At 43.1% G+C, this 24910-nt stretch overlaps 1 protein-coding gene across 3 annotated transcripts in view; it reads right to left on the reverse strand.

The window, feature by feature from the left end:
• The window catches only part of SMG7 (SMG7 nonsense mediated mRNA decay factor), a 60178-nt gene extending 39930 nt beyond the window's left edge, over positions 1-20248 (reverse strand). For 2 of the 3 annotated variants that reach the window (XM_044439305.1, XM_044439304.1), the window contains exons 1-5: positions 19905-20247; positions 6388-6419; positions 5558-5675; positions 4149-4281; positions 1194-1365 (exon numbers count right to left, since the gene is read on the reverse strand). In XM_044439305.1, the coding sequence (XP_044295240.1) occupies positions 1194-1365; positions 4149-4281; positions 5558-5675; positions 6388-6419; positions 19905-19933 (484 nt within the window). In that variant the 5' untranslated portion in view covers positions 19934-20247. Of the gene's footprint in view, positions 1-1193; positions 1366-4148; positions 4282-5557; positions 5676-6387; positions 6420-19904 lie in introns of all 3 variants that reach the window. The other variant, XM_044439303.1, reaches the window with a different exon arrangement.
• Positions 20249-24910: the final 4662 nt, after the last annotated feature.

Raw genomic sequence — 24910 nt, forward strand, 5'->3', positions numbered from 1 at the left:
ATGCGTGCAAATTTAATGGAGAGGAAGTAAGTGGAAGTGAAATTTGCACTCCTGCACTAACTACTCCAAAAAGGAGCTGCAAAAAGCGGGGGGGGGGGTGGTTCATCCTTCTGGAGGTGCTGGAGATTTGGAAAGGAGATGAAAAGGTGGAGGACAGACACTGTCAAAACTTAAATTTGAGAGAACTTTAGTATGAGGAGAAGTAGAAATATTATCCCCCACCCCCGAAACTTTGCTGCACTTCCCTTTGTTGCTTTTCCTCTTTTACTGGTGCTTTTCAATTGACTGGGATCATAGAGTTGGAAGGGGCTTAGCAGGCCAACTTCCTGCTCAACACACAGGACTCAAGCCACCAGTCTGGATTTCCACCAGGCCCGACCCAGCTTAGCTTCCAAGATCAGGCACAGAATCAGGCTCTTCAGGCTCTACAGACCAGGCAAGAATACACATATGTGACAGCCAGGAGGAGGCACTTGTGAAAGCCTGACCAAATTACTAATTAAAAATTATGAGCATGGTTGCATAATGTTCTTGGACTGAAGAAACAAGCACTCTAAAGTGCTACTTGGGCATGAGCAGAGCTGCAGTTACAGGTGGTGCCACAGGTGGGTGAGATGAAGGCTCCTTCCACTCCTGGGGTGTGGCTGGCCGGCCAGTCCCTGCAACCCTCAGACCACACGACAACCCATCGAGGGGCAACCCACTCGCAGAACAAACCATGTTTTGCCAGCGTGGCTCATTCCTAACAAGCCCCCCTGCAGGAAGCAGTCTGGATTCGCCTAAGGCTACAATCCACGGTGGCTAGTTACCCACGATGGGCTGTTGTGTCGCGGGAACCTGCTGGACGAGGTAGGAAGCCTCAAGAAGACAGTCTGCACTCTTGTGCCCTCAGCGGAGAAGCGCCCGGAGCAATCAAGTCACCTGGGGCAAAAAATCAAGCGGTGCCCCGTGCAAAAACGGTATGACAACTTCATGGCATTCTCGGGCCTGCCGGCTCAAATGAGCTGCTCATGCTGCCTAGAGACCATGCTGGCTCCCGCTCAACGGTCCAGAACCCCTGCAGCCCAGAGGCCACCAAATACCAGCCCTCACTGCTCCCACAGACCCTTCTTCAACCCCGTCTGTAAGGCTGCGCAGCTCGAGCACACCTTACTCACGCAAGCGAAGCTGTGCCGCGTGCTGCTTCTACTCACCAATGTCTCCAAGGTGGACAAGGCAGTGCTGGCATATATATGAGCAAGAGCTAGACTGTGGCTTCACGATGGCGCTGGTGTGTGTCTGTTTATTGCTGATAATTCCCAGTTGGGAGGACTTCACACGGCAGGGCAAATCTACATTAAACACTGTGCACAGCTCCTGTAATAGCTGCAGTTGGAGGTGATCGAATACATTTAGCAGTTGTTGCACAAACAGGAACCGTTTGCGAGTACTCAGAGCCTGAAAGAATCTCAGTTAAGCCTCTTACTTTAAAGCATATGTGCACAAAGTATGCAATTTTAATATACATGATCCCTAAGAGAATATTTAAATAAGTGATATGAAAGTCACAACTATTCACACACAAAAATTACAAAGATTCATGTGCAGCCTGAAAATTACCATTCCATTATGCACAAGCAGAATCTGCCTTCTCATAAAGCCTTCGGTATGACCTTCCCTTTAGTTTCACAAAAAAACTGATCTCAGATAGAATTGCAACCTGCCATGTCTTTAAATATCAATTCCCCCCCCCACCCCCTGAAAAAAGCGGGGGACATTATTTTCTCCAGTTACTGGCTATAAGTACCTTACCTCGTTAGTAAATTCAACAGTAATTCTGTATCAGAGCTCAACACTGTATTCTTTAAGCAACAGAACCACTTTGGGATCTACCAGTAAAGAGTAGCATATAATCTCTTTATTCTTTGGCTACTGAGTGATATACACATGAAATAAATAATAGTAGTAGCCAGAATAATAATAAAAATACAAATTCCAATAAAACTCTCCCACACTAATTGCTGGACATATATACAAAATATATAAAATGAATCAGCATGTGATACAGAACATTGCCAGGACATACTGAGTCCTGTATTAAAAATATTCTATGGATGGGAAGATAACATAATTACTGATCTTTGTAAAAACTTTCCTTTAGGTCAGCTGAAGTAAATCTAGAAGGAACAATTTTCCAAATCCATACCCATTCATTCTATAAAACAGACTACCTTTCTCATTTTGTTTAAACTGTGAATTCCATCTTATATATTTGATAAATTTCAATAAGAAGAGTCCAATATACTTCTTTGGTCTTTCTAATTCAAATGGGTGTGTGTGGGGGGAGGAGGTATTTCAGGTCCCATATTTCCTAATTAGGGCCTTAACAGGCCTGAACTGAAAATGAAACCAGGTATGGGATCTATTTCCATCTAATAGCTCACTAATCTCTTTCAAGGTCAAATACTTCATTATTAAACTTGTTCTTAATTGAGATAATTTAAACTTTTACCCCTGTTTTCTTACTGCACTTTCTTGTTCAATATACTAAACACAAATTACAGGTGATAATCCAAGACTTGATTTCGTTTTCTATTTATAGTATATTTCAAGAGTAGTTTGAACCAGTTTAACTTTATACAATTTAAGGTTTCCAAGATCTCTCCTCAAATCATGTCAATGAAATTATGATGCATCAGCCTCTGTACAGCCTCACTATCTTTCCCTGATAAAACAATTCACTCACAGAAGCCATAATCCACTCCTACTAATACATCATCTAGTAAGCTCATGCCAACATTATCCTCTTTTTTGCAGAATATTTTATATGCTCTCTTTGGATGTTTTCCATTTCTAACAAACCTTGAGATAAGTCAAGATTTGATTTAGTGTTTCCCCTTTTAAAATCCTCCCCATGTTTTCCCTGAAATGAAAGCTTCTGTGCAAGACTAAAAGTGCTTGAAAAATTGACTGTTCACACATCTGGGAAACGAGAAAACACCACAGTGGCTTCTTCTTCTGCCCCATGCTGGGTCAATCAAATCCAGCAAAGCAAGCAAAAGAAGAGGCTTCCAAACCACTGCACAACCCATGACTTATTACAGGGTTTGGAATCCACCCCCATTGCCCACCCTCGCTGGGTTCAGATGACAGGACAACCTGTGCATTGTGCAAGTAGTTTTGAAAATAAGGCAGCACATGCAGCACATGGGAAAAAAGCTACTGTGGCTTCTTTCCTTCCCCAGGTGTGGAAACCAAATTCATATTTGATCATTCTAGACTTATTTCGCTTCTCAGTAGTTAAAGCTCAAAGCCAGGATATATGCTCTGCATGCACATGGTCCTAGGTTCAGTTCATGGCATCTCCAGATAAAAGAATCTCAACCTGAAGAGATCAGATCTTGAAGAGCTGCTGCCAGTCAAGAGTAGAAAATGCTAGGCAAGACAGACTAATAATCTAAATTATTTTAAATTAAGTCCACAGGTTATCTAAAGTCCCTACAATGGAGAAGAAGTGCAATAGAACAACAGTTAAAGTAACATGGAACACACACACACACACACACACACACGCAATGCTTTCTGGATCACATGAAGACTGAAGTAGTATCCTGTTTCTATGGTGGCCAACCAAATATTTTTGGGGAAAAACCAAAACCAGACATCCCAATCCTCCATTATTCTCCAGCAACTGAAATTCTGCAGCATGCTGCCCCTTACCTGCACAGGACCATTAAGACTGGCCATTCAGTCTCCATCAGCGTCTTGTAAAATCATCCCATCTTGGACAAGCTAAGCTTCACTATGTACTGTGTAAAGCAGAACTTCCTTTCGTTCATCCTAGATCTCAATGAATTTCTAGCATTACGAAAGGCAGGTAAGCCACCTTGTATATTGTTAAAAGACTGGCTATGAATGACTTCAGCAGCAAGGAAAAATGGCCTGACTTCTACACTCAAATCCTGCATTTTCTACTTGAGTTAAATACCTCTTAATAATTACCTTCGGCATGTCAGATTCTCCAGTTTCTGAAGGGTTTGGGATTTGATTTTTTTTCTTTTTTCTTCCTTGTTTTCTTTTTGCAAATGCGAAGTGTTTTCATGGACTATTTCAGGCCAAACCAGCTCCACTATTCCTGTACCCCATGGTCACAGTGTCCCTTGACTCACCTGTGTATAGAAGCCACTAGCTGCCTCTAGGAACAGAGAGAGGTTTGCCTGAACTTCACTCCGATTTGGATTTGATCGGTTTTTTGCTTGACCCTGTAGTGTTGTGATCTGATTCTTAAAGGCATGATTCCACCTAGAGAAAGGAAGAGAAATTTCACACTGTTCCATGTGGCACAAAAAAGGGACATGCAAAAAGACACTGGCCTCATCTGCAGTGTCTTTAAACACTCATCTGCACCCTTTAAAATGTGCACTGATGTAACTTATTATTTATTTGGAACACTTCTAGACTGACTTTCCAAGCAGGATCCCTCCCAAGGTGTCACGCAACAGTTAGATCCACATTTGGATGGATGCGGTTATAAAAACAGCAATTAAAAAAATAAAAGACCAGCATAAGACAAAACCTACGGCACACAATTGCAGCCACAAGCCAGTCCAATGGAACATAATTAGGAGAAGGCCATCCGAAAAACCTTCAGTGATGAAGCCTGGCAGCACCAACATCATCTCAACATGTTACTGAAACAGCTCCCTGCTGCCTTTTTGCATACAGATTAGATTCTTTCTACTAGAAATAAGTACAGTCGGCCTATTTCAGTGAGCATTTTCAATACCTGAAATATATACTGTACTAACTGAGTATCAGACAGCAGCACCATGCAGTGTGGCTTTTTATTTCAGTGTGCTGACGGCCACAGTATGACTTACAACACATTTCAGTATACAGAAATCTCATCAGTCACTGTGGAATTCTGTTCATCTCCTTGTTGAGGAGGAGGTGGAGCAAATTTATCTAAATATAAACACTCGCACAGGGATCAGCAGTTCCTAGGGCAAATCCCTCAAGGCGAACAAGGGGCATGGATGAACAGCATTCATGACAAAGGGGATTTTGGGTTAGGGGCTGGGTCTCTGACGATTGTAAAATGGTCCTCTGACAAAAATAACTGCTGATCAAGATTCTGGAATGACCTAAAAATTGGCCCTGGGGAGGTATATGAGGACAGGGATGGCCAGTTCTGTCTGCTCTTGAGAATTATCCTCACTGGGGGTACAGCAGATGCCGGTGAACCATGCGAAGCCTCCCTCCCTCTCCCACCACCACGCCACCCCAGCTATGAGGGAGAGTCCACCAGGATGCTAATGAAATCAAGTGCCGGAGCCATCCATCAAATACAGCAACAGAGCAAAGGGGAGGGGGGCAGCAGTAATTTGCATCACGGACTGACAGGTGCCTTAAGAAAGGCAAGTGATAACCTGAAAGGATTGCAAGATCAGTAATCTGTTAAAGTTCACACACAGAAAAACAGTGCTACTTTGAATAAATGGAATTCATTCTATCCCAAACTGATAAGCAATCCAGGTTGCCTCGGATAAATTGTACATATATGAGTCGGAATACTTACAGATCCTGTTCCACTTTTTTGTCCAATGCATACTCCAAATCTGTTACAAGCATTTTCTGGTATAAGTCCTGCAAAGCTTGTCTGGATGTCCAGGCTTCGGCTGGACCCAGCTTCGAATCTGAATAAAATGAAAAATAATAATTTTTAAGAACTATCATTACAATAAAATTTCCCCCACTTCCTCAAGGAAGATTCACTAACATATAGCTCAACTACAAAGACTGCAGCTCAAAATAGTTATCCCATAATAGAGAACCTCTGCCTATGTGGCGGCATACAGAAGTGATAGATTGATAGATCGACAGAATAATGTGTATGCTTTCAAGCTTCTCGGTATGCAGACTATGTGGAACGATTTGGAGCCAATGAATGGGTTTAGATATTTTGTGATAACATATTAGGATAGCTCTGAGTTGTCCTGAGGTGGCTGTGTGAGTTAAACTACTGCTTCTCCTTTGTTTGTTTTGAGGGGGTCAGGAGATGGAGCAGATTTCATTTTGGGATGGTGGCACAGCCAGAAGCAAAAGTAGGTGGGAAAACTGTGTTTTCTGAACCTCATTCATGCCCAGTTCATCTTCATAGGTTTGCAATTTTGGAAAGGCCTTGCTGACAATGCCAAAAAGTGTGCCGACTTGTCAAGCCGTGTAAAAGATTCATGCTCAACTCTGCACTCAAAAGTTGGAGGAAGGATGGCTGCTCACCAGCTGGCAGCACCAGGCTCACCATGGCGAGTAGATGTGTTGTGGCAGATTCACGCCTTGCAAGGCCATTTATTGAAAATGTACCACCTAAGTTTCTGGCAGCTTTGCAAGGAAAATATAGCTCATTACCTGTCATGTCAGCCTTCAGGACTTCTGCCTGCCTGCAAGAGGAACACACAATAATAATACTTAGAATAGTTGATGAAAAAAAAAATTAAGTTAAAATCCATGCACATTCAAACCCTAAGTACATAGGGGCTCAGTACAGAGTAAATGAATTTCATTCTGATGGAGTATCTTGATACTCCATGCTAGAGGAAAAGTGTCATTTTAGCCTTTTGTTATTTACTTTCCCACATTTGAAAAATAAATAACAAAATTCCCACATTACATTCCTTGATACTCAAATTCACATATACAAAATCATAATAAAAAGGAAGTATTTGATCAGCTTACAGAAATAACCCAACAGAGAAGATAGTGATTATCTGAAAACAAAAAACAAAAACAAACAAACAAACCCTAACTCACATTGTATCTTTCCCTTAGATGAGGTTGAGTGATTTTTCTGACCTTTACTTTCATCCTATTGAAGACTATCTTGAACGCTACTGAAGATCAGCTTTGTAATCTACAACAATCTATTTTTCATCAATATGTTTCCCTGACACTAAACAAAGATTCTTACCACAATTCAAGCTCAGATTATTAATCCCATTCAAAAGCCATTTAGAGCGCTTGCACCGGAATAACAATATGCACATTGTCCAAACATGGGGAAACAAGATTTCAGAGGTTATCTGACTCCGAGGAAGAGGACAAAAGCATCACCCCAAATTGTGCTACATAAATCCTATGGGTTATATGGGTGCATTCCTTGTGCCTATTAATCCCCAGATCATCACAAAGCAGGGAAAAGCTTACGACCTTTTCACTCCAAAGATCTGGCTACTCTTTTGTGGGAATGACATACTCAAGTACCACTTCCTGAATTTCTTCATATCCAGTACAGGAGACCAGTAAGTGCCCTCACTTTCAACTTCTCACACATCTGGCTGCTCACTCGCTGGGTTGATGTCCGAAGAAATGCAACTTTACCAGGTACCTTTAGTTTCTGTATTGCCGTTGTCATGTAGCATAGCATGCTAAGAAAATGACTCCACACAGGAGTCCAATTTGCAAGGAAGTGGGAGTGCGCATGGCTGTTTTCTCTCCTAAACCAGGTGTTCAAGCACATTTCAGCTCACTTATCATCACCATCTTTGTTACAAGCTGAAGTCCATTCTGGCCTCTGTACAACCATGATTCACTTTACAGCGAGAACAGAAACAACTGATGTTAGGTGCTAGCACCTGCTCTCATCTATTCAGTTCAAACAAAAGGACTTTCTTACGGCTAACATAAGGTGTGGCAGCACATGACTCTGAACCAGCTTAAGTTATCTTTATTCATGTAAGGCAATATTCTTGACAAGTCCATGATTAAAAGTCCATCAGGCCCAAGCTGTCTCTGGAGCTCACTTGGAACAGAAGGATTTTTCAATGGAGGTAGGCCACGAGGTGGAAGACATTCAGGTAAAGCTGTGACATATGTAGCATTACTTGTATAGTCTCTACAGAAAAGGAACAGGATATTCATGTTGCGCTGTTCTGTAAAGCAACAGTTATCATGCTACAACAATCTCCATGCAGAAGTTCCAAAGGGCTGGTGCCAAAGTGTTTGACAGTTGTTACTTCATTCACAGGGCCTGCCATGAGGAAGAGTGAGAGGGCTGCTTCAGGTGGCTGATTGTGTGTGCCGTGAAAGGGCGCCAAATAGTTGGCTGCTTTACTTACTACTAATTTCCTTTCACTGCCAGGGAAGGGGAAGTGGTCTTGTTGGATCGTCTACCTCAGCTGCCAAAATAAGTGACCAACCTTCACACGGTACTCAGGGTCATGGAGAGGGGGTGGCATGTTGAGTGTTCATTCTTAAGCAGCAAAACGTCCCGCGTTTATGAATCACTGTTTCTCTTCTCTCTACCGCACTCAAGTGACCCTGATACCTTTTCTCCTACAAACTGAAAACCTTCCGCTCACTTCAGCCTTTGGTCTGCTTCATTCATTGGTGAGCAAATCAATGAATGAAGCAAGTTCAGGAACTGTTGTGTACACAGTCTTGTCATCCTGGGACAAGACCAGATTTGTTAGAAAGCGAGGTTAAAGACTGAAGTTGCCAATGTGGAGGTCAATTCAACTTTGGTACTATCACAAAGTTGTTTTTGTAGCCCAGGACACCTAATATGCCCATCAAAGCCCTTACAATATGAACTTCTCCAATTCTCATAATCCCTCACCATAGACTATTTCACTAGGGCTGGTGAGAATTACATGCCAAGCCATCTGTAAGCACACTAGATGCACACACCTGCTTGACATTTTCCTATCTGCACTGGCTACTAAAGTTTTCTAAGCCTGGATAGAATACCAAAACTTATCAAAATTTACACAAGCATATCCCATGGGTAAGGCTGCTTTTGCAATAGCATAGGGAGTATAGACTACATAATTACGAGTGGTAAATTAATTGAACAAGAACCTTTGAAGTGAAAACTTCATTTAAATGCAGGATGTCTTTTTAAGAAGTGTCCATTGCACATTTGATATTAACTTTTAAGTTTACATTTATAAAGTATATCTGGGGCTGGAATAGCAAAGTCAAACTAAAGAGCTTTAGTTTAATATCCCTCTACTGTCAGCTACATAGCTAAAAAGTCACTAGCTAGCAATGACATAATTTTAATAGTCTGGTTATTCAACTTGGTGAACACAGACAATTGCTCATGGCACGTGAACATATCACGGCATGCATGTAACCTACTTGCAAAACTGACAGTCTATCTTGAGCTGCCAAAATCCTAGTGCCCTTCTGCACCTCATCAGAAACCCAAGAAAGTTATTCCAGATCATTTGACATGACAAAACCAACTGTTAGTTTACCAAGTTGTTACATGCATAGTTAGCATTTGGTATGTTGTCATCTAATTAAAGTTCACTATTGCTAAGATCTCAGGTATCTAATAAGCCATTAGTTTCCATCTAAATTAAGAATACAAGCCCTTAAATTCAAGTACCACAGAAATCAAGGCATCTTATCTGTGTTTGTTTCTTTCAGCTGACCTATGAACCCACAACCCTCTTCAGAAGCCTACATTCCAACTGTAGTACCTCTAAAAACAACCAACAAGTTAAAATATGCACCCCAGCTTTGAATAAATAAATGAAAATACATCGGATAAAATCTGGATTTGTGGTCATCTGAACTGCAGAAATCTGAATCCTTGCTTCCTTTTATCCTGTGTTTAAGAAAATATATTATTGTCCATGAAACATATGCAACTAGTTTCCTTTTCATCAATTTATAAACAAAGATTTCAACTAAAGTGTTATTCTGAAAAAAGAATATATTGTTCTGCTCCATCAAATGCAATCTTCCTTTTCCATATATCTTTTACTCAGAAAATATTCAGACACAAACAGATTGCCGTGCCATGCTATGTTTGTCCACTTTCCCCTAAAAATAGTCCTAACCTTGAAGCTCAAACACCTGCTGTCAAAACTCCCGCCTGCCCCCAGGCCTTGCTTCCTGGCAGCTGGTACCTTCACCCCCAGCATACACCCTCCAATTCCTGCTCTTTAGTAGTTCCACCCACATCAACGTTACTTGGAAGTAAGCTGCCACAGCTCCCAGTGGAATGAAACTAAGGAGAGCTCTCTGCGTTCACCCCTCTTGTTCAGCAAAGCGTATCAAGGGGAACAGCAGCTCTTTCGTGGCCGAGGTTGGGACAGTGGGAAAGGACCTGACGACCTGTATCTTGAAAAGGTCCTGCATTTATCTGTAATGCACTAGTAAACTGAACCAGCACACCAGTTACGTCAGAAGGATTAACTTTGTGAGAGGCATCAAAGGCTGCCCTGCATGTGAAACCCTGGAAACATTTGTTGATAACACACTGTATGAATTCTTTAATTGAAATAAATAAATAAATAAATAATTTCAATAACTGAGATAGATGGATAGATAGATAGATAGAACACAAAATTGAAAAAAACTGGGTTTACAAAGCTTCATACTTTTACCCATGGCCCTCCCTTCTCAAATTCCAGACACCAAATGTGTATGAATGGCAAAGAACACACATACTTAAGCTCTCTCATACCCACATTGAGAGTGCCAGTGAGTGGACTTCATAACCATAAAGTGCATCCTACAAGAGATAACAGAATCAACAGTGAGAACACTTTTTCACAAAATAAAGAAAGCAATATAGAAAGAAACATGGAGAATGAAGAAAAAAGTAATATGAGAAAGGAATTTCTTTTTTTTAAGTGTTTTATTGTAGAAAAGTATCTTTTTGAAGATCTGCTATCTAAAAAGAACATCTGTTTAGACACTTTTAAAATTAGTTAAGAGACAGTGACTTTGGTTTCTAATGCTTGAAGAATACAGAAATACATTTGGATGCTATGCAGGGTGTCAGTTCTACCAAATGCATGATTTTCTGGATCGTTTATCACATTTCTCCATGCAATATAGCCATAAAAGACTGAAATTGCTCCCATGGCAAAATAACAATCTTATGGTCACCAGACAAGGTCAAGACAACCACGTACAAGGTCAGCATTCCAGATTCTGACCTCAGAAATTTGTTCCAAGGTCAAAGCTGGAACTATGACTTTGGAGTGTGCACTTCGACTAGAGTGTGCCCTCTCTCTTTCTGCACAGCTAGTGCAAGTTCTTTCCATGCCAGCTGCCACTACTTCAGACCCAGTGTGAGCAGGGGTTGGAGGGGAGAGCATTTTAGTCAAGACAGCAATTATTCTGCTGATATCACATACACTCTCCATTATTACTCTTGCATTGCATTTATTGTAATTTAATCCATGCATTCTGTCCTCTTCTTGCAAGGACTCCAACCCATCTTGCAAAGTTCTCCTCCTCTCCACAACTACACTCCTGCGAGGTAGGTTAAGCTGAGTGTCTGTGAACTGATGCAAATTTAGCAGGTTTTCACTGTCTTTCTTTAGTGCGTGTTTCTGCTAGCCATGAGAAGAGACAATGAACTATACAGGGCCATGGACCCCTCTTGCTAAATACTGGAAGTCCTACCAAAAACCTACTCTCCCATCTTTATAGATTTCACTGGGCATTGCTCACATACAATAGTTGACTTAATTCCTTGGAATGCAATCCTATGACCTTCCAACATTGTCTGGGAGGTCAGACAGGTCAGGACCCTAGCTGTTTCCACTGCCTTTGCAGCCAGTGTGGTTCTTTCTACACCACTGGACTCGGAAGACAGAAGACCATCTTTAGGTGGGATTCCAAGGGGAGAGGAGCAGCAAGGCACTACCAACCTCCTGGGAATCCTGGCAGGGCCCCACGTTCTCTTCCTCGTGAGGAGGAAAACATTTAGATGGCAAAGCTAGCCTCTGTAAGCTTCTCCCTTCCACTGGATCCCTGCAATCTTCTGCCTTCGGAGGGTTACAGGCAGCCATATTGGATGGCATCCTTAATTGCCGTTTCTCATATCTGACTCAATATGAAATGAAAGATAAATTAGCCCGAGACATTTCATCACTGCTGTAGTCACCTGAGTGTATGTAAAATGCTGTACAAGGCACAATGCTAAACTCAAAGAGTTTAAACTCAGTCATCAGTGAACACATACAACCTCGTCAAACCTTTAGGTTTGAGTTGCAGCACAAATGTAGTAGGACATAAGATCAAGTCCTTGCATTCACAAAAGCGCACACACAGAGAGAAACATAGAGTCAGGAGGGACCTCCCAGGCCATCTAGTCTAACCCCTGGCTCCAGCCGGCGCTGCTCATGACATGGCTATCATGTACATGCCCAGCCTATCCTTGAACAAGAAGATTGGTGCCTGTACATTTTCCCCTAATTTTGCCCTTAGTCTTATATGCAAAGGCTTTTTTTAAAATACAGAAAATTAATTACACCGCACAGATTGCAAGTCTCAACAAACGGACAATGGCATTATCAAATTCAAAGCAAATTTTCATTGTCAAGTTTGCTTTTGAGACAAGTGGAGGCTAATCTACACTTCAACAAGATAAATCTAAGAATCACAGCAAAGCATTGGTGTAGGAGGACAGCATATGTATACATGCCCCTTCCCTTGAAATTCTTTCACTGTCACTTCCACAATGCAAAATTCCCAGGTGTGTTTGTCATGCCAAGAGAGGGAGGCATACGGAAATAGCAGCTTAAAGGCATAACCCTGCCAGCCACATCTCCCCTAGAAAACGCTACATACCCTCCGATTCTCTGCAGTAAAGATGCAACTTGGTTTTACAGACCCATTTATCACTGAATGTGTAGACTGCTCCTGCATGACCACAAAAATAAGAACAACACAAACAGGCACAGGCCTATAGTCAAGAACTAACATCACAATTTACAGGTTGGGCATTTAAGGGCTAAATGCCCAACATACATCTAGATACACTTTCAACTAACTGGTATGCATTTAGATGTTCAATACAATTGCTCACACAAACATACACTCCAGTCTTCTATCTTGACTTCCCCATGCTACCTACTGAGGACAAATACATAGTATATGGATTCATGTACTAAAATTCCCAAGAACACAGGCATGCACAAAGGTAAAATATGAATAAATAAAAATAAGAGCTCTTTCAATCATAGGCTTGACTGAAATAAGAGAAATAGGCAAGGCACAATCTATGGTAAACCTATTCCTAATGCCCTAAACTTCAACTTCATAGCTTTAAGATGGATGAATGTGAGAAGTAAAACAAGCAAGTAATTTCCATGCCAGAAGAGAAGTTGTATGTTATCATGTAAATGATTTTCAGATAGCACAGGATCAGTGCAGTATTTCCACCTTTGCCTAACAGATTTATAAAAGGAAACATGTAAACACAACTAGTTCGTAAGATGGTGTAATAAGATACAAAAGACAACATAAATAGGTTTCTACCTTATCTACAACCACATCCCTTTAAAAAGACCAATATATTTTTTTACAAATTCAGGGATTTGGGAATTAGTTCTATGGAGGCTGCAGAATCTTATTAAAGAAAATACTGCAGAACCATCTTTGAAAACCACTGGGACAGCAGCAGGACTGTGCCAGAGATATTTCGCTGTTTCCAACAGTCCCCTATTAATTAGGACTACCTTGCTATACCAAATGCCTGGGGACAATTAACGTGCAATGTAGCCTTCATTCCTCAGCACACATTTTCTAGAGCTTCAGCACTCTTTGACTACAGGCGTGGAAGAATTGGCAAAAATCCATCTCTGTCAATCTATAGAAGCTGTATGATCCCCCGCCCCAATTTTTCTATGCATAGCATAGACACTTCAGAATAATTTGCTGGGTCAGGACAAAGTACAGACCTCCTCAAAGGGTGTTCTCTACAAAGCTTATTCTGATGATCGACCTGTCCCAACAAGTGCGACCAAGGGAAGACTGCATTGCAAACTGTAGCAGAAGATGGTAACACAGACTTCCATTGAAAAGGAGCTAACAAAGAATTCATGTTTTTTTAAACACAGATTTCACATGCTCAAACACTTGGATCCATAGAAAAGGCAAGTTAGGAGGGCCAGAATAGGCACAACTGGGTGGACACAATCAGTGCTTTTATCTTCCAGATTCCTTTGTTAGTCAATAAATATGACAGTATGGGGAAGAGAGAGAAAAACGGTCTGCATAGCTGCAGATCTCATGGAAGGCTGAACAACATCGCAGGATAAAATGAAGGTTTTCAAACTGTTGTTCAGGAAACCCTGTAGGGTTCTTAGCAGCTTATCAGCGATTCTATTGTTACCCAGTATCAATAATAATGGTCACGCTTCCCCCAGACAGTTGCAAAACATTATCTGAAGTGTTCCAGGTGCATGCTCAGTTTACCTAAGATAGTACTGATATCCAACTGGCTTGGTCAATGCTCCATTTGAACTGACTAATCCCAGAATAGCTTTCTCTGACTCGGTGCTCGCCAGTTGTTTTGGAATGGAACATCTGAAGGGCAGTAGGTTGAGGAGCACTGTCCTACAACACACTCCATTTTTTTTAACAACGCACAGGGTTTTCTTCAAAAGAAAAGTCCAGCTGGAAAGAGTTCCCTCAGAACAGAGAGTTCAATATGAAGATCAAAGTAGAGATAGGAATCTACTCCTCGCTAACTTATCCCTACATTATTTCATTCCAAATCATTCTAATTTATACAGAAAATAAAGCATGCACGTATACTGGGGTAATGTATCCCAAATGGGGAACTATTCAAGGTTTTTTTTTAATCTACAAAACTTATTTTGCTGAATTTAAATTGCACTTGAGTGTAACAATCTCACCCCAAGTCTTCTAGAAGCTAGGATAAGCACACAGAACAACGCAAACCAAGAGAAGGAAAGCATGGGGCCTGAAAAAGGACATATGGTCTGTGGGACATACGATTGACAGTTGTATGATTGAACTAGAACTGCTTAGAAGCCTGAGTTAAACTACCAGTTTTTGCTCTTTTCAGGTCTCAGAGGCACTGCACTGAGATTTTGCTCCCAAGAATTCTGTATCAAATATATTATAACAGTAAATATTTTAAGGTTTTAGCTTTTCCACATATTAGTATTCTCTTTCCACTGAAATTCCTAAGTTGATCATTATGTTATAGCCAATATGCTTTAATGGTCAAATACCTCAACAAACGCAACATGTGCCCTGAAATCCTGCTGTTGAATTAAAACACTGCTGTGGCCAAAGCATCAGAAAAGTAACAGAGCCAAAATAAACCATACAAGAAGACTTTTTCTTCCATTTGTACAAAGGACTGCTTCCTCTTCACACTCCTCTACTTGAAAACTCTTTAAAAGATAAAATATGTAAGTGTTGTTAGAAGCAGAAAAGTTGTAAGACTTGCATACAGGTAGACATATTCTCCGCTGGTACTCAAATAGTGGCAAATCTACATGTGCAAAGTTAACCAGACACACTGAGTTGAAAACAGAGGACATGAGAAGACCATTTTAGCTTCAATGCACAAGATATATCACTTTCATATGAACTGAGAGTTTGTGCAGACTGAAACTCCTGAAAAGCTATTAATAAACTCTTTGAAAAATGTCTTGTACATCAACTTTGATTAAGGTTTCAATTCCATTCAATTGACTTCAAATGATTACTTGAAGTTATGACTTAATAGAGTGTTTCACCCTGAAACAGGTTCAAGTATGACCCACCAATACTGAACCTGGTGCTAAACCAGTATGACATAGAGGTTAAAAATGCTGGACTGGGATTCAGGAGGTCCGTGGAACTCGATGGGTGACTTGGACCAGTAACAGATCTGAGCCCAACCTACTTCACAGGATTTCTGTTGTGAGGAGAATTATGTGAGCCATCTTCAGTTCCTTGAAAGGAAAAAAGGTGGGATATAAATACGATAAATAGACAAATAAACTCAATACTGCAATATTGCTCTATGGTAAAGTGTCCTTACAGTGATGAGACTATTTATATCTTACCTCTCCTCACAAGAGCTCAGGGTGACATAGTCATAGACATAACAACCCTGTGAGGTAGCTCATGATAGCCCATAAATGCAAATCTTTTTAAAAAATCATTGTCTGGTTCACCCCTCCTGAACTTTATGATTCATAATTCCTATGAGCCAGATGTTAGCATTTTTCTCATGCCTTGGAAACATTATACTCGTATCCTGGTTTTGCAGGGGATTGATTCAATTTTTGTACTGGGAACTTCCACAGAGACTGAGGGAGTGTTGAGACTCTTTTATAGTACGATTGTGCTCATATTTACTCAGAATTAAGTCCCACTATTGCCAAGGAGCATTATTCTCTAGTACTAGAGTGTTTAGGACTGCAGCTTTTAGGATAGTGTCCTAATTACCCCTCAGACACTGGCGTAATTTTTGACTATGTTTTAATGGCCTATGAGAAATTCCATTCTCTTACTGCCTTTGCTTTCTTGCTTACAATTGCCACACACATCTGCTTTAATTCACTATTTCATCTTTCGCCATAGCATTTCTAAGTATGTCTGCCCTAGAACTTTAGCACCATGCCAACTACTACTGGAAATGTGCCTACAGCCATGGAAGGCCATACTTTCCCAGACGCAATTCCTTATTAACAGAATGTTTTTGTAGGGATACCTAGCAGTGGTTAATTCTGTTCCTGGCTGACTCTGCACACCATAAGAGGATGTGATCTAGAAAGTGGCTAGCATGTCCATCCCTGTCCTTCTTACTCATTTTCTCTTTTCTCCCAAGAAAAGGAGGTCTCTTTCCCCATTATTTCTGGAAAAGGAATGCATAAACAAAACAATTCCTAGAGAGACAAACTTGTTAGTCTGTTGCACCACAATCAAGAGAGAGTGTGGTGGTCTGATTACCCTTTGCAGAATGCTGCCCAGTCTAGAACTACTACTCACTAGCAATAGCAGGCCAAACTGCGAGTATAGAAACACAGGGACTAAGCCATGAAACAAACCCAGATCCCAATTCTTCCCCCATATCTACTCTGGCAACACTATTGCAGAACCTAATGTCACCACCTTGTTCATTCACCAGCTTGTCTTTTGACAGCGATGCCTTTCTGCATTCTGCTTTAGGCAAAAAGGCCAGCTTCTGCAGATTAAGATTAAATGGACAGAAATCTAACAGCAGAAATGGCAAAAAACAGTTGGTGTTCGCTTCAGCATCCCAAGACACTCTGGGAGTGTCACTGACTTTAAAGGACTACTGTAGAGCAAAGAAACTTCAAAGGGAGCTTAGAGTGAGAGACTGCTGAGCTACTGTTTATCAAGAGATTAAATTCTGTCATCAGAGGCTTGGTAACCCTTTTCTTTTAAATTGCCAGAATGTTTATTTTATCAGGAGCAACTGTTTTATGAACGATCACTATTATTAATGTGAGTCTCAGTGACTTGGTTCACAGAATATGGAGTGGTCATCATAGGACTGCCATTCTGAATAGGGAACCCCTTGAACAGCAGTAGAGTTATGAGTGGTATTTCCCCTACCAACAACCCATGGTGGTCAGGTCTGTACAACACTCTGAAACCCTGACTGCTCCAATCAGGAGCTGCATATTCAAAATGGCAACTACACACCTATGTGGCCAGTGAATTAAATAATCAACCACATTGTGTGAACTGGCTCAGGCAATAGTTAGAATCATAGAGTTGAAATGGGTAATTTAGACCACTAAGTCTATACTTCATTTCCCTCTGATCTCAATGTTTACAATCTCACCTCCAAACATGTGTATTGTCAATAACAGTCATACATCTGATAAACAGGCCTCTAGCCCATGAATGTTTATGCCATCATAAAAGTGCAGGGCTTTATGGTACTACAAGACTATTTAGGAACAAATTCAAAACAATTTGAAATGCTACTGGTCTCATGAAGTACAATCCTAACAGAACTTTTGCTGCAGGTATAATCCAAAGAAACAGCCATTCCAAGATATTTACTGAGATGTGAAAACAGCTGTCACCAGCACAGAGACATTAAGCAGTGCTGTGATGGAACATGCCAACTCCCACGGGGCTAAACTCACCATGCCAATGGTCACTCCAAATCATTCCGGCTAAGAAAAGCAAAGACACTGAAGAGCAAGTCTTGACACCTTGGCCTAAGCTTCTGAAAGGTGCCAGAGAATGATGTGGTGAAGGCTATCAATAGCAACAGAGACCACAAACATGATCAACGGGGACAGCATTTCCACTTTAAGTCTCCAGGTACAGAGAGTTCGCAGAACTTCCAGCACCCTCTCAATTTCAATATCAGGCCTGAAGCCAGACTGGAAAGCGATCGAGGAAGGATGCAGGATGCTCCTTCACCACCTGTTCCAAAAACTTCTCCAACAAGGGAGGTTGGACACAGGCCTGGAACTGGCTGGGTCTCCCTTATTCAGAAATGCTCTTCCTTTATTAAACAAGACAAATAACAGTCCCTTTTAAAACAGATGGGCATTAAGAAATAGAACTCCCTGGTCTAGTTCAGACACGCATACCCAGCTGAATAACTATGGATATTAATGAATCTCATTCCTGCATTCTCCTATAGATAAGGTGATCACCTGGGACATTTGGGGATGTCTCAATCTAATGTGCTGTCACAAGATTTTTGAATGACTTAGACAAATTGGACAGCAATGCAAAACGCCTTTAGCAACAACAATCTAAAACATAATTGGGACTAATCCAATCGTGATAGGAAAAGCATGTAGAGTCATATCTGAGGTATGTCTGACGATGGGAAGCATTTTCTTTACTCATGGCTGTCTTGTTTTGAGACCTCAAGATATATTTGCACTATCACACTTAGATCAAATATCTCCTGGATTATCTCCTTTCTTGCTATCCAAAGACTGATTGATTTTAAACATGTGTAGTGTTGATGGCTTGGGTAAAAAGTACATGGAGGCTACCAGAAGAGAAGTTCTTAGTTTGGAATCTCATTTTACAGCTTCTTAAACACAGGAGTCTTTGGTATGCCACTCACTGCAGTTAAAGATTTCACCTTAAACCAGAGGCCAAATGTTGGTATCCTTTAACAATGTTGAGCAGAATTGCATGACATGACTGTTGGATATCTGTTCAGTATTGCAGAAATCAGGGAGAAAGACAAGTAAATTAAAATATGCCCAAGCAGCAAAGTTGCCATACTCAGCCTCTCTTTTGCCACTACGCAGCATCTTTCAATGATCAAGGGTCCCTCACTTCACTTCCTTGAGCCTACTCCTCTCTTCCACACAGTCTGCTCATTTGCTCATCCAACCATCCTCTCTCCTATCAGCCATGAAACGTCAGCTCCCTTCAACACATTATTTCTCACTAAATCCCCTTTCCCAGCAAGAGCGCTGGAAGAATCCCTGCACAGTAAGAGAACCGTCTAATCCTACCTCTTTTCTTTAGCAGCTCCTACACACACGCCGTTTGACTTATTTCTAATATTCACACCCACTGCCCAACCCACAGGGCTTGATCAGATTTTAACATGCTTCAGGTGAATGTAGGTGCATGGAACTAGGAAGGAGTGGGCTGCTGGAGAGGAATCCATATTCCACTTCTCACGTTCTCTGTTCCAGTTTTATTTTTAGGTACATCTGTGCAACCCCAAACACCCAATTGTGGAAGCTACAGAAAAAAATCCTCCAGACACATGCTGTTACATTCTTGAGTGCCATAATTGCTCACCTATGCACACGAAATATAGACAGGAGGACAGCTGCCTTTAAAAGGAATGCATTTTTGCTCTATGACAGCTAAGACAGCCACTGCCGGCGTTACACGATGGGAAAAGTCCCTCGCCGGAGAACACGCTCTCCTATTCCTCCTCTCACCACTGCCATCATCACCGGGTGATCTCCCTTCAGAAGGCTCCGGCAGAGCAGCATCCCTCACATGCCCGCTGAGCTCCCCCGGGCCTTTCCCTTCGCATGGGGGGGGGGGGGGGGGGGGGGGCCCCCGCGCCCCCCCCCCCCCCCCCTTTCCCCGGGGGCTTTAACAGCCCCCCCCCCAGGCCCCCCCCCTCCCTCCCCCCTCCCCCCCCCCCCCATGTCCCCCCCCCCGGCTCTCCTCACCGGAGATACTGAGCGCAAAGCAAGCTCATCCTCCGCCGCAGCTCGCTCCCGCCCGTCCACGCCGGCCCCGCGCGGGGTCTCACAGCTCGGGCCCTTCCGCTGCCCGAGAGCCGCCGCCGCAGCACCCGCTGCCGCCTCCGGCCGCCGCCATCTTCCCGTGTCGGGCCCAGACGCTTCCTGGAGGGGGAGGAGGCGGGAGGAGGCGAGGGGAGGGGACGCGGCTCCACTCTCCGCCTCCTCCCGGCCACGGAAGGCAACTCTCGCGAGACCCGCAGGAGCCGTCGCCTCAGCCTCCGGGCCCGCGGGCGCGTCCGCTCCTTCACGCGGATCAAGCGGGCAAGTACGAGCCGGGAGCCGGGCGAGCGCCGCCGACAGGAGGTGCCTCCCCCGCCACACAGCCCTCACTTCCGGGCGCGGCCCCAACTCGACGGGACACACTTCCGCCTCAGTGCGCGGTGAAACGCTTCCCCCATCCGCTCGCCCCCTGCCGCCGGGCTGCCCATCCGGCCTCCCATTGGCTGCGCGGGCGCCATAGCAACGGGGAGTGCGTGGGGGTGGGGGAGGGAATGAATCGCGGTGTATGCGGGCGCCATGGCAACCGCGGCGCGGCTGCGGCCTGCGCTCCCGGTCCCGCATCCCCGGCGAGGGGCCTCCGCTCAGCCGCCTCTTGCGGGCCGCCCTTCCAGGCCGCCTGCCCTAGAGCTTCCCTCCGGACCCGGCAGACCCAGGGCCGCGCGCAACGCGATCTGAAGCAGGGTTACCGGGGTTTTTCTGCGGCTCGCCGCGGGGAGGGCGCGCAGAGCGGCACGGCCTGCCCCGGCCTTTCGCGATGGCCGCACTGCAACTCCCGTGCTGTCAAGTCCTCTCGGGCATAGGGCGACCCTGTGAAGAAAATGCATGCTTTCGGAACCCATTCTGCAGGACAGCTTGGCGAATACGTTGGAGCAGCAGAAAGACCAGCCAGTCAGTCCTAGAGCAGATCAAGCCAGGGCTTTCCCTGAAAGCAAAAATGACAAAAGGGAGGCTGTCCTACTTCGGGCACATCATGAGACGGCAGGACTTCCTGGAGAAGATCTTCATGCCAGGGCAAGTCGAAGGCAGAGGAAGGGACGGAAGACTTGCTTTGAGATGGATGACATCCATAAAGGAAGCTGCAGCCCTGAATTTGCAAGAGCTGAGCAGGGCTGGCATGGATATTTTGTTTGCCATGGAAAATCCATGGAGGTAAAAGATGTAACTGTTGCACTGTGCCTTTGGATTCTCTTCACTAGGAGCAGCCCCCTGTGCTGAGGCAACTAGAGAGAGCATTACCCAGTGTTTGTACCAGTTCTCTACTGCTTCGCAGGCACAGCTCTGCTTTTTACCTCCAAAATTCTGTGACTTGGGTGCTGCATACTCAGAGATTGCATTCTGTCTCTTGTCCTAGGATGGCCAGATTGAGAACGACAGAATGTTGCTTGCTATGGGAGGGATACTAACTGGAGGAAAGGGTTGCATTGGAAAGAAGCAGGGAGAGAGAAAATTGAGCACTGCTCTCCTATGGGCTCTTGTTCTTGCAAATCACACAGTCCAATTCTGTCCAGGGTCAACCAGGGTTCCTAGAACAGTTCCTGCTACCAAATATCTAGTTCAGCCAAGAATCTCCCTTTCCTGTCACTCAGCTGCTTTGTCTCTTGTTTACATGGTTCTGGTCTTTGCCATGCCATTGCTCCTCCAGGCTCCTCCATTGTTCCCCATATTATATTTAGCTTACAGACCACACTGCATTAATGAACTGTACAATGTCATAACCTGAAATGAAAGCTCAAGGCAGCCCTGGCCTACGTTAGCAACAGCTTAGTCAAAATGTTTCTTCTTTTCAATCTTATAGTTAAAAAATATTGCAAAATGAGAGTCCACTAATGTTTACTTCTTTCTGATCATTTCGCCGTCTTTCCCCTCTTTTCCATCTTTTGCCATCCTTCTTTAACACCCCTTTTCACAGCAGTTGATCACTGTCAGAGACAGTCTAAGTGGTCCATCCTATCAAAATCTTAACTTCAATTTATGTGGACATCCAAGTCAGTATCATGTGGCACTGCCCTGCATTACTTAGGAAAATCTGATGCTTTATTCACAGAAACTAATTAGGTGCAAAATAAGTAGGTACAAAACACTGGCAGTCCATAAGAACACAATGTATGGGGACAGAAAATAACACTTTTCACAGGGCAACCCAAGAGTCATAGTGCTGTGCTCAAGCTTCTGAGTGGCACAACTCTTGTTTAGGTTGGCACTTACAGACACAATGCTCAAAAAGAGATGCATTTCTGAGAAACAGCAAAATATGAATATTATATCACTATGAATATGGATTGATCCTGATGATACTGCTTTGTTGAGCTGGTGAATAATTTTTTGGGGGGCCAATAAAACTGTAGCCCTTGGACAACAACTTGGTTGCATGAAAAACAATATTCTGTTGACTAACATGCCATGTTCTCCATGCTTTATTCATCCCCATGTTGGTACAGAATTCGTGGGGACACAGTGCCTTTTAGAGTCTCCAGTTGGTGACCCATATTATAGGCCTACAGTGTCAGTCTAAGGATATATATTTTGCATCAGAAGCAAAACATCAGTGCAAAATGATACACTTCACTAACTATCTTTATTGTAAAACCAAGTGTCAAACTAGATATTACATGAATGTTCTGTGACTGAAGTTCGAAAAGCAACCATGCTTTAGCGGAGGTTAGAGGGGACTGTGGTAGATGCTAATCATATACGTGAGATACTGTAACTACAGAGGAGAAATGATACATGCACTATGGGGCCTCCCCACCAAAGCTATTGGCAGCTTCATGGCTGCAGAAAGCAACCAGAGAACAGAATATTTGCATATATAAATGTCAAATGACATATTAATATCACTCCTTCCATTAATCAGGGTTCTCAGCAACCCTAAGCCATCTCCTAGGAAGGTCCTGGACTCACGCCATATTAGGAAAGTGCTGAGGGAGGCCAGAAGCCAAAAAAACATTCAATATGTCTCTGAGTCAGAAAACGCTTTCTGCTGTGTCATAATTTTAACGTGGGACATGAGGCACCTCATTGGTACACAATCTACCACATTTTCCCTGAAAGTGATTTTGTGCTGAAAGACAAGCTGTGCCTCATTTCAAAGCCCTTTGTTACTAAAGGTTTGCCCTCTGCACGTGTAAGAGAGTGTTTCTAGCATTACACACTGCCTTTAATATGGGTAGCAAACTTCATGAAAAGAATGAAGGAAAAGTTGGGCTTGAAAGGGTTTAACACATGCCTTGTCTAGACACGGACAAGTCACGGTGGCAGATTTTTATGTATTTCTTCGATTTCTGTCCTATCTTTTGCTTTTTTACAGAACTCAAATTGGGTTACATCACTTCCTGCTCTCAGTCTACAACAACCCTGTGAGGCAGGTTGGGCTGAGAGTCTGTGGCCCAAAGACACCCAGTTGGCTCCATGGCTGAGCAGGGACTCGAACCCGGATCGCCTGAGTCCCAGTCCCATAGTCTTAACCACAGCACCATACCATATGGATGGCCTCATGTCCACATTTATTTAGTTTAGTTAGTTAGTTAACATTTGGGATTCCCCTTCTCCCCCACCCTACTTGGGATAGAGACTGTAATCCCTGAGGTAAACTAATGGTAATTCAGCCTCCAAATCTTTTCCTCTAATGCTTATATTCTAAGATTTTTTCCTAGCTTAGGGTGTAAGCCCCATGCAACCTGGTGGAACTTATTTCTGAGTATACAACCACACAACAGCTCTATTAATAAATGTAACTATGTTTGCCTGCATACCTTGCAACTCTCATCTCTCCCTCACCACCACTTCACCTGCCCTGCTGCCATTCCTCATTTTGAACTTGCCTTTTTTAAAGCATATAAAGCTCTAGAAAGCACTGTGTACATGGGGACATGAGCATAAACAAATAGTTTCAAAGCTGGTTCTGAAAAGATAATGCATTGCAGAGATTTGAAGAGAGGGAAAAGTAGGCCAGAGACAAAGCTACCCAGCTTCCTGAAGTCAAAGGATTTTATCTTGCTTTTGATGGCCTTCTAGTCCTTGAAAGTGGGAACACAAAATGGTTCTGAGCAGAATACTAAAGGCAAATCGCTCTGCCCTGCCCTGTCAAAAAGCATTATGGAACACAAAGGCACAGGTTTAAGCCACATATTTTGATGTAAAGCAAAGGTTATGTGAGCTGCCCTCTAGTCTATATGCCCATCAGACTCACGCTTTCTTGTATCCATGGGTGGAAAGTAGCCACCTTATATGAGGTAGAAGAAACATGGGCTCTTGAACTATTAGCCGTATATCCATAAAATAAGACATGCTGCAGTTGCATATGGAGATCCTCCCCGGAGAAGTAAGCTCTATATTTCTCAGTGAGAGGCTTGGTACCAAAAGATTATCCTTCCCACGCGAGAGCCAATCAATTTAACACAGTTTAGGGGATTTAAATAGTGCATTCCACTGATTCCCCCCACCTTCCTATCTTAGTGCTTCCATTACCTAGCTCCAGCCTACTTCATTAAAAAAAGAGCACCCAGGCTTGTTTTCAGAAGGGATGTTAAATGCTCAGTCATTTTTCATAACCATCAGAATTGCACTTTGTCTAAAAATATCAAAATTGCAGTTAAGGCTAAAGAGGTCTCCCATTTCTGCCTAGCAGCCTCATAGCTTAGTCCAGAATAGCTCTGCTCCTCCCAGTAGAGATGGAGTTCAGAAAAAAGCCGCCTTGGCCCATCTCGCCAGAAACAGGTTGGTTATGTGAACACATTCGAAGCTGTCATATTATACCAAGTCAGTCCATTGGTCAGGACGAGCTCAAGATACTCTGCTAGCTGAGCCAAGAGCCAAGAAACTGCATGCCACACACACACACACACACTCGTGCATGTAGAAAATTTGACGAGCCTGACAGTTGAATTTTAATTAGCAGCGGCGGCAGCCTTGCTCAGGGGACATGGGACAGC

The sequence above is a fragment of the Varanus komodoensis genome, unplaced genomic scaffold (genome assembly GCF_004798865.1).
Source record: "Varanus komodoensis strain SLA01 unplaced genomic scaffold, ASM479886v1 scaffold34_1, whole genome shotgun sequence".
Classification (NCBI taxonomy): Eukaryota; Metazoa; Chordata; class Lepidosauria; order Squamata; family Varanidae; genus Varanus; species Varanus komodoensis.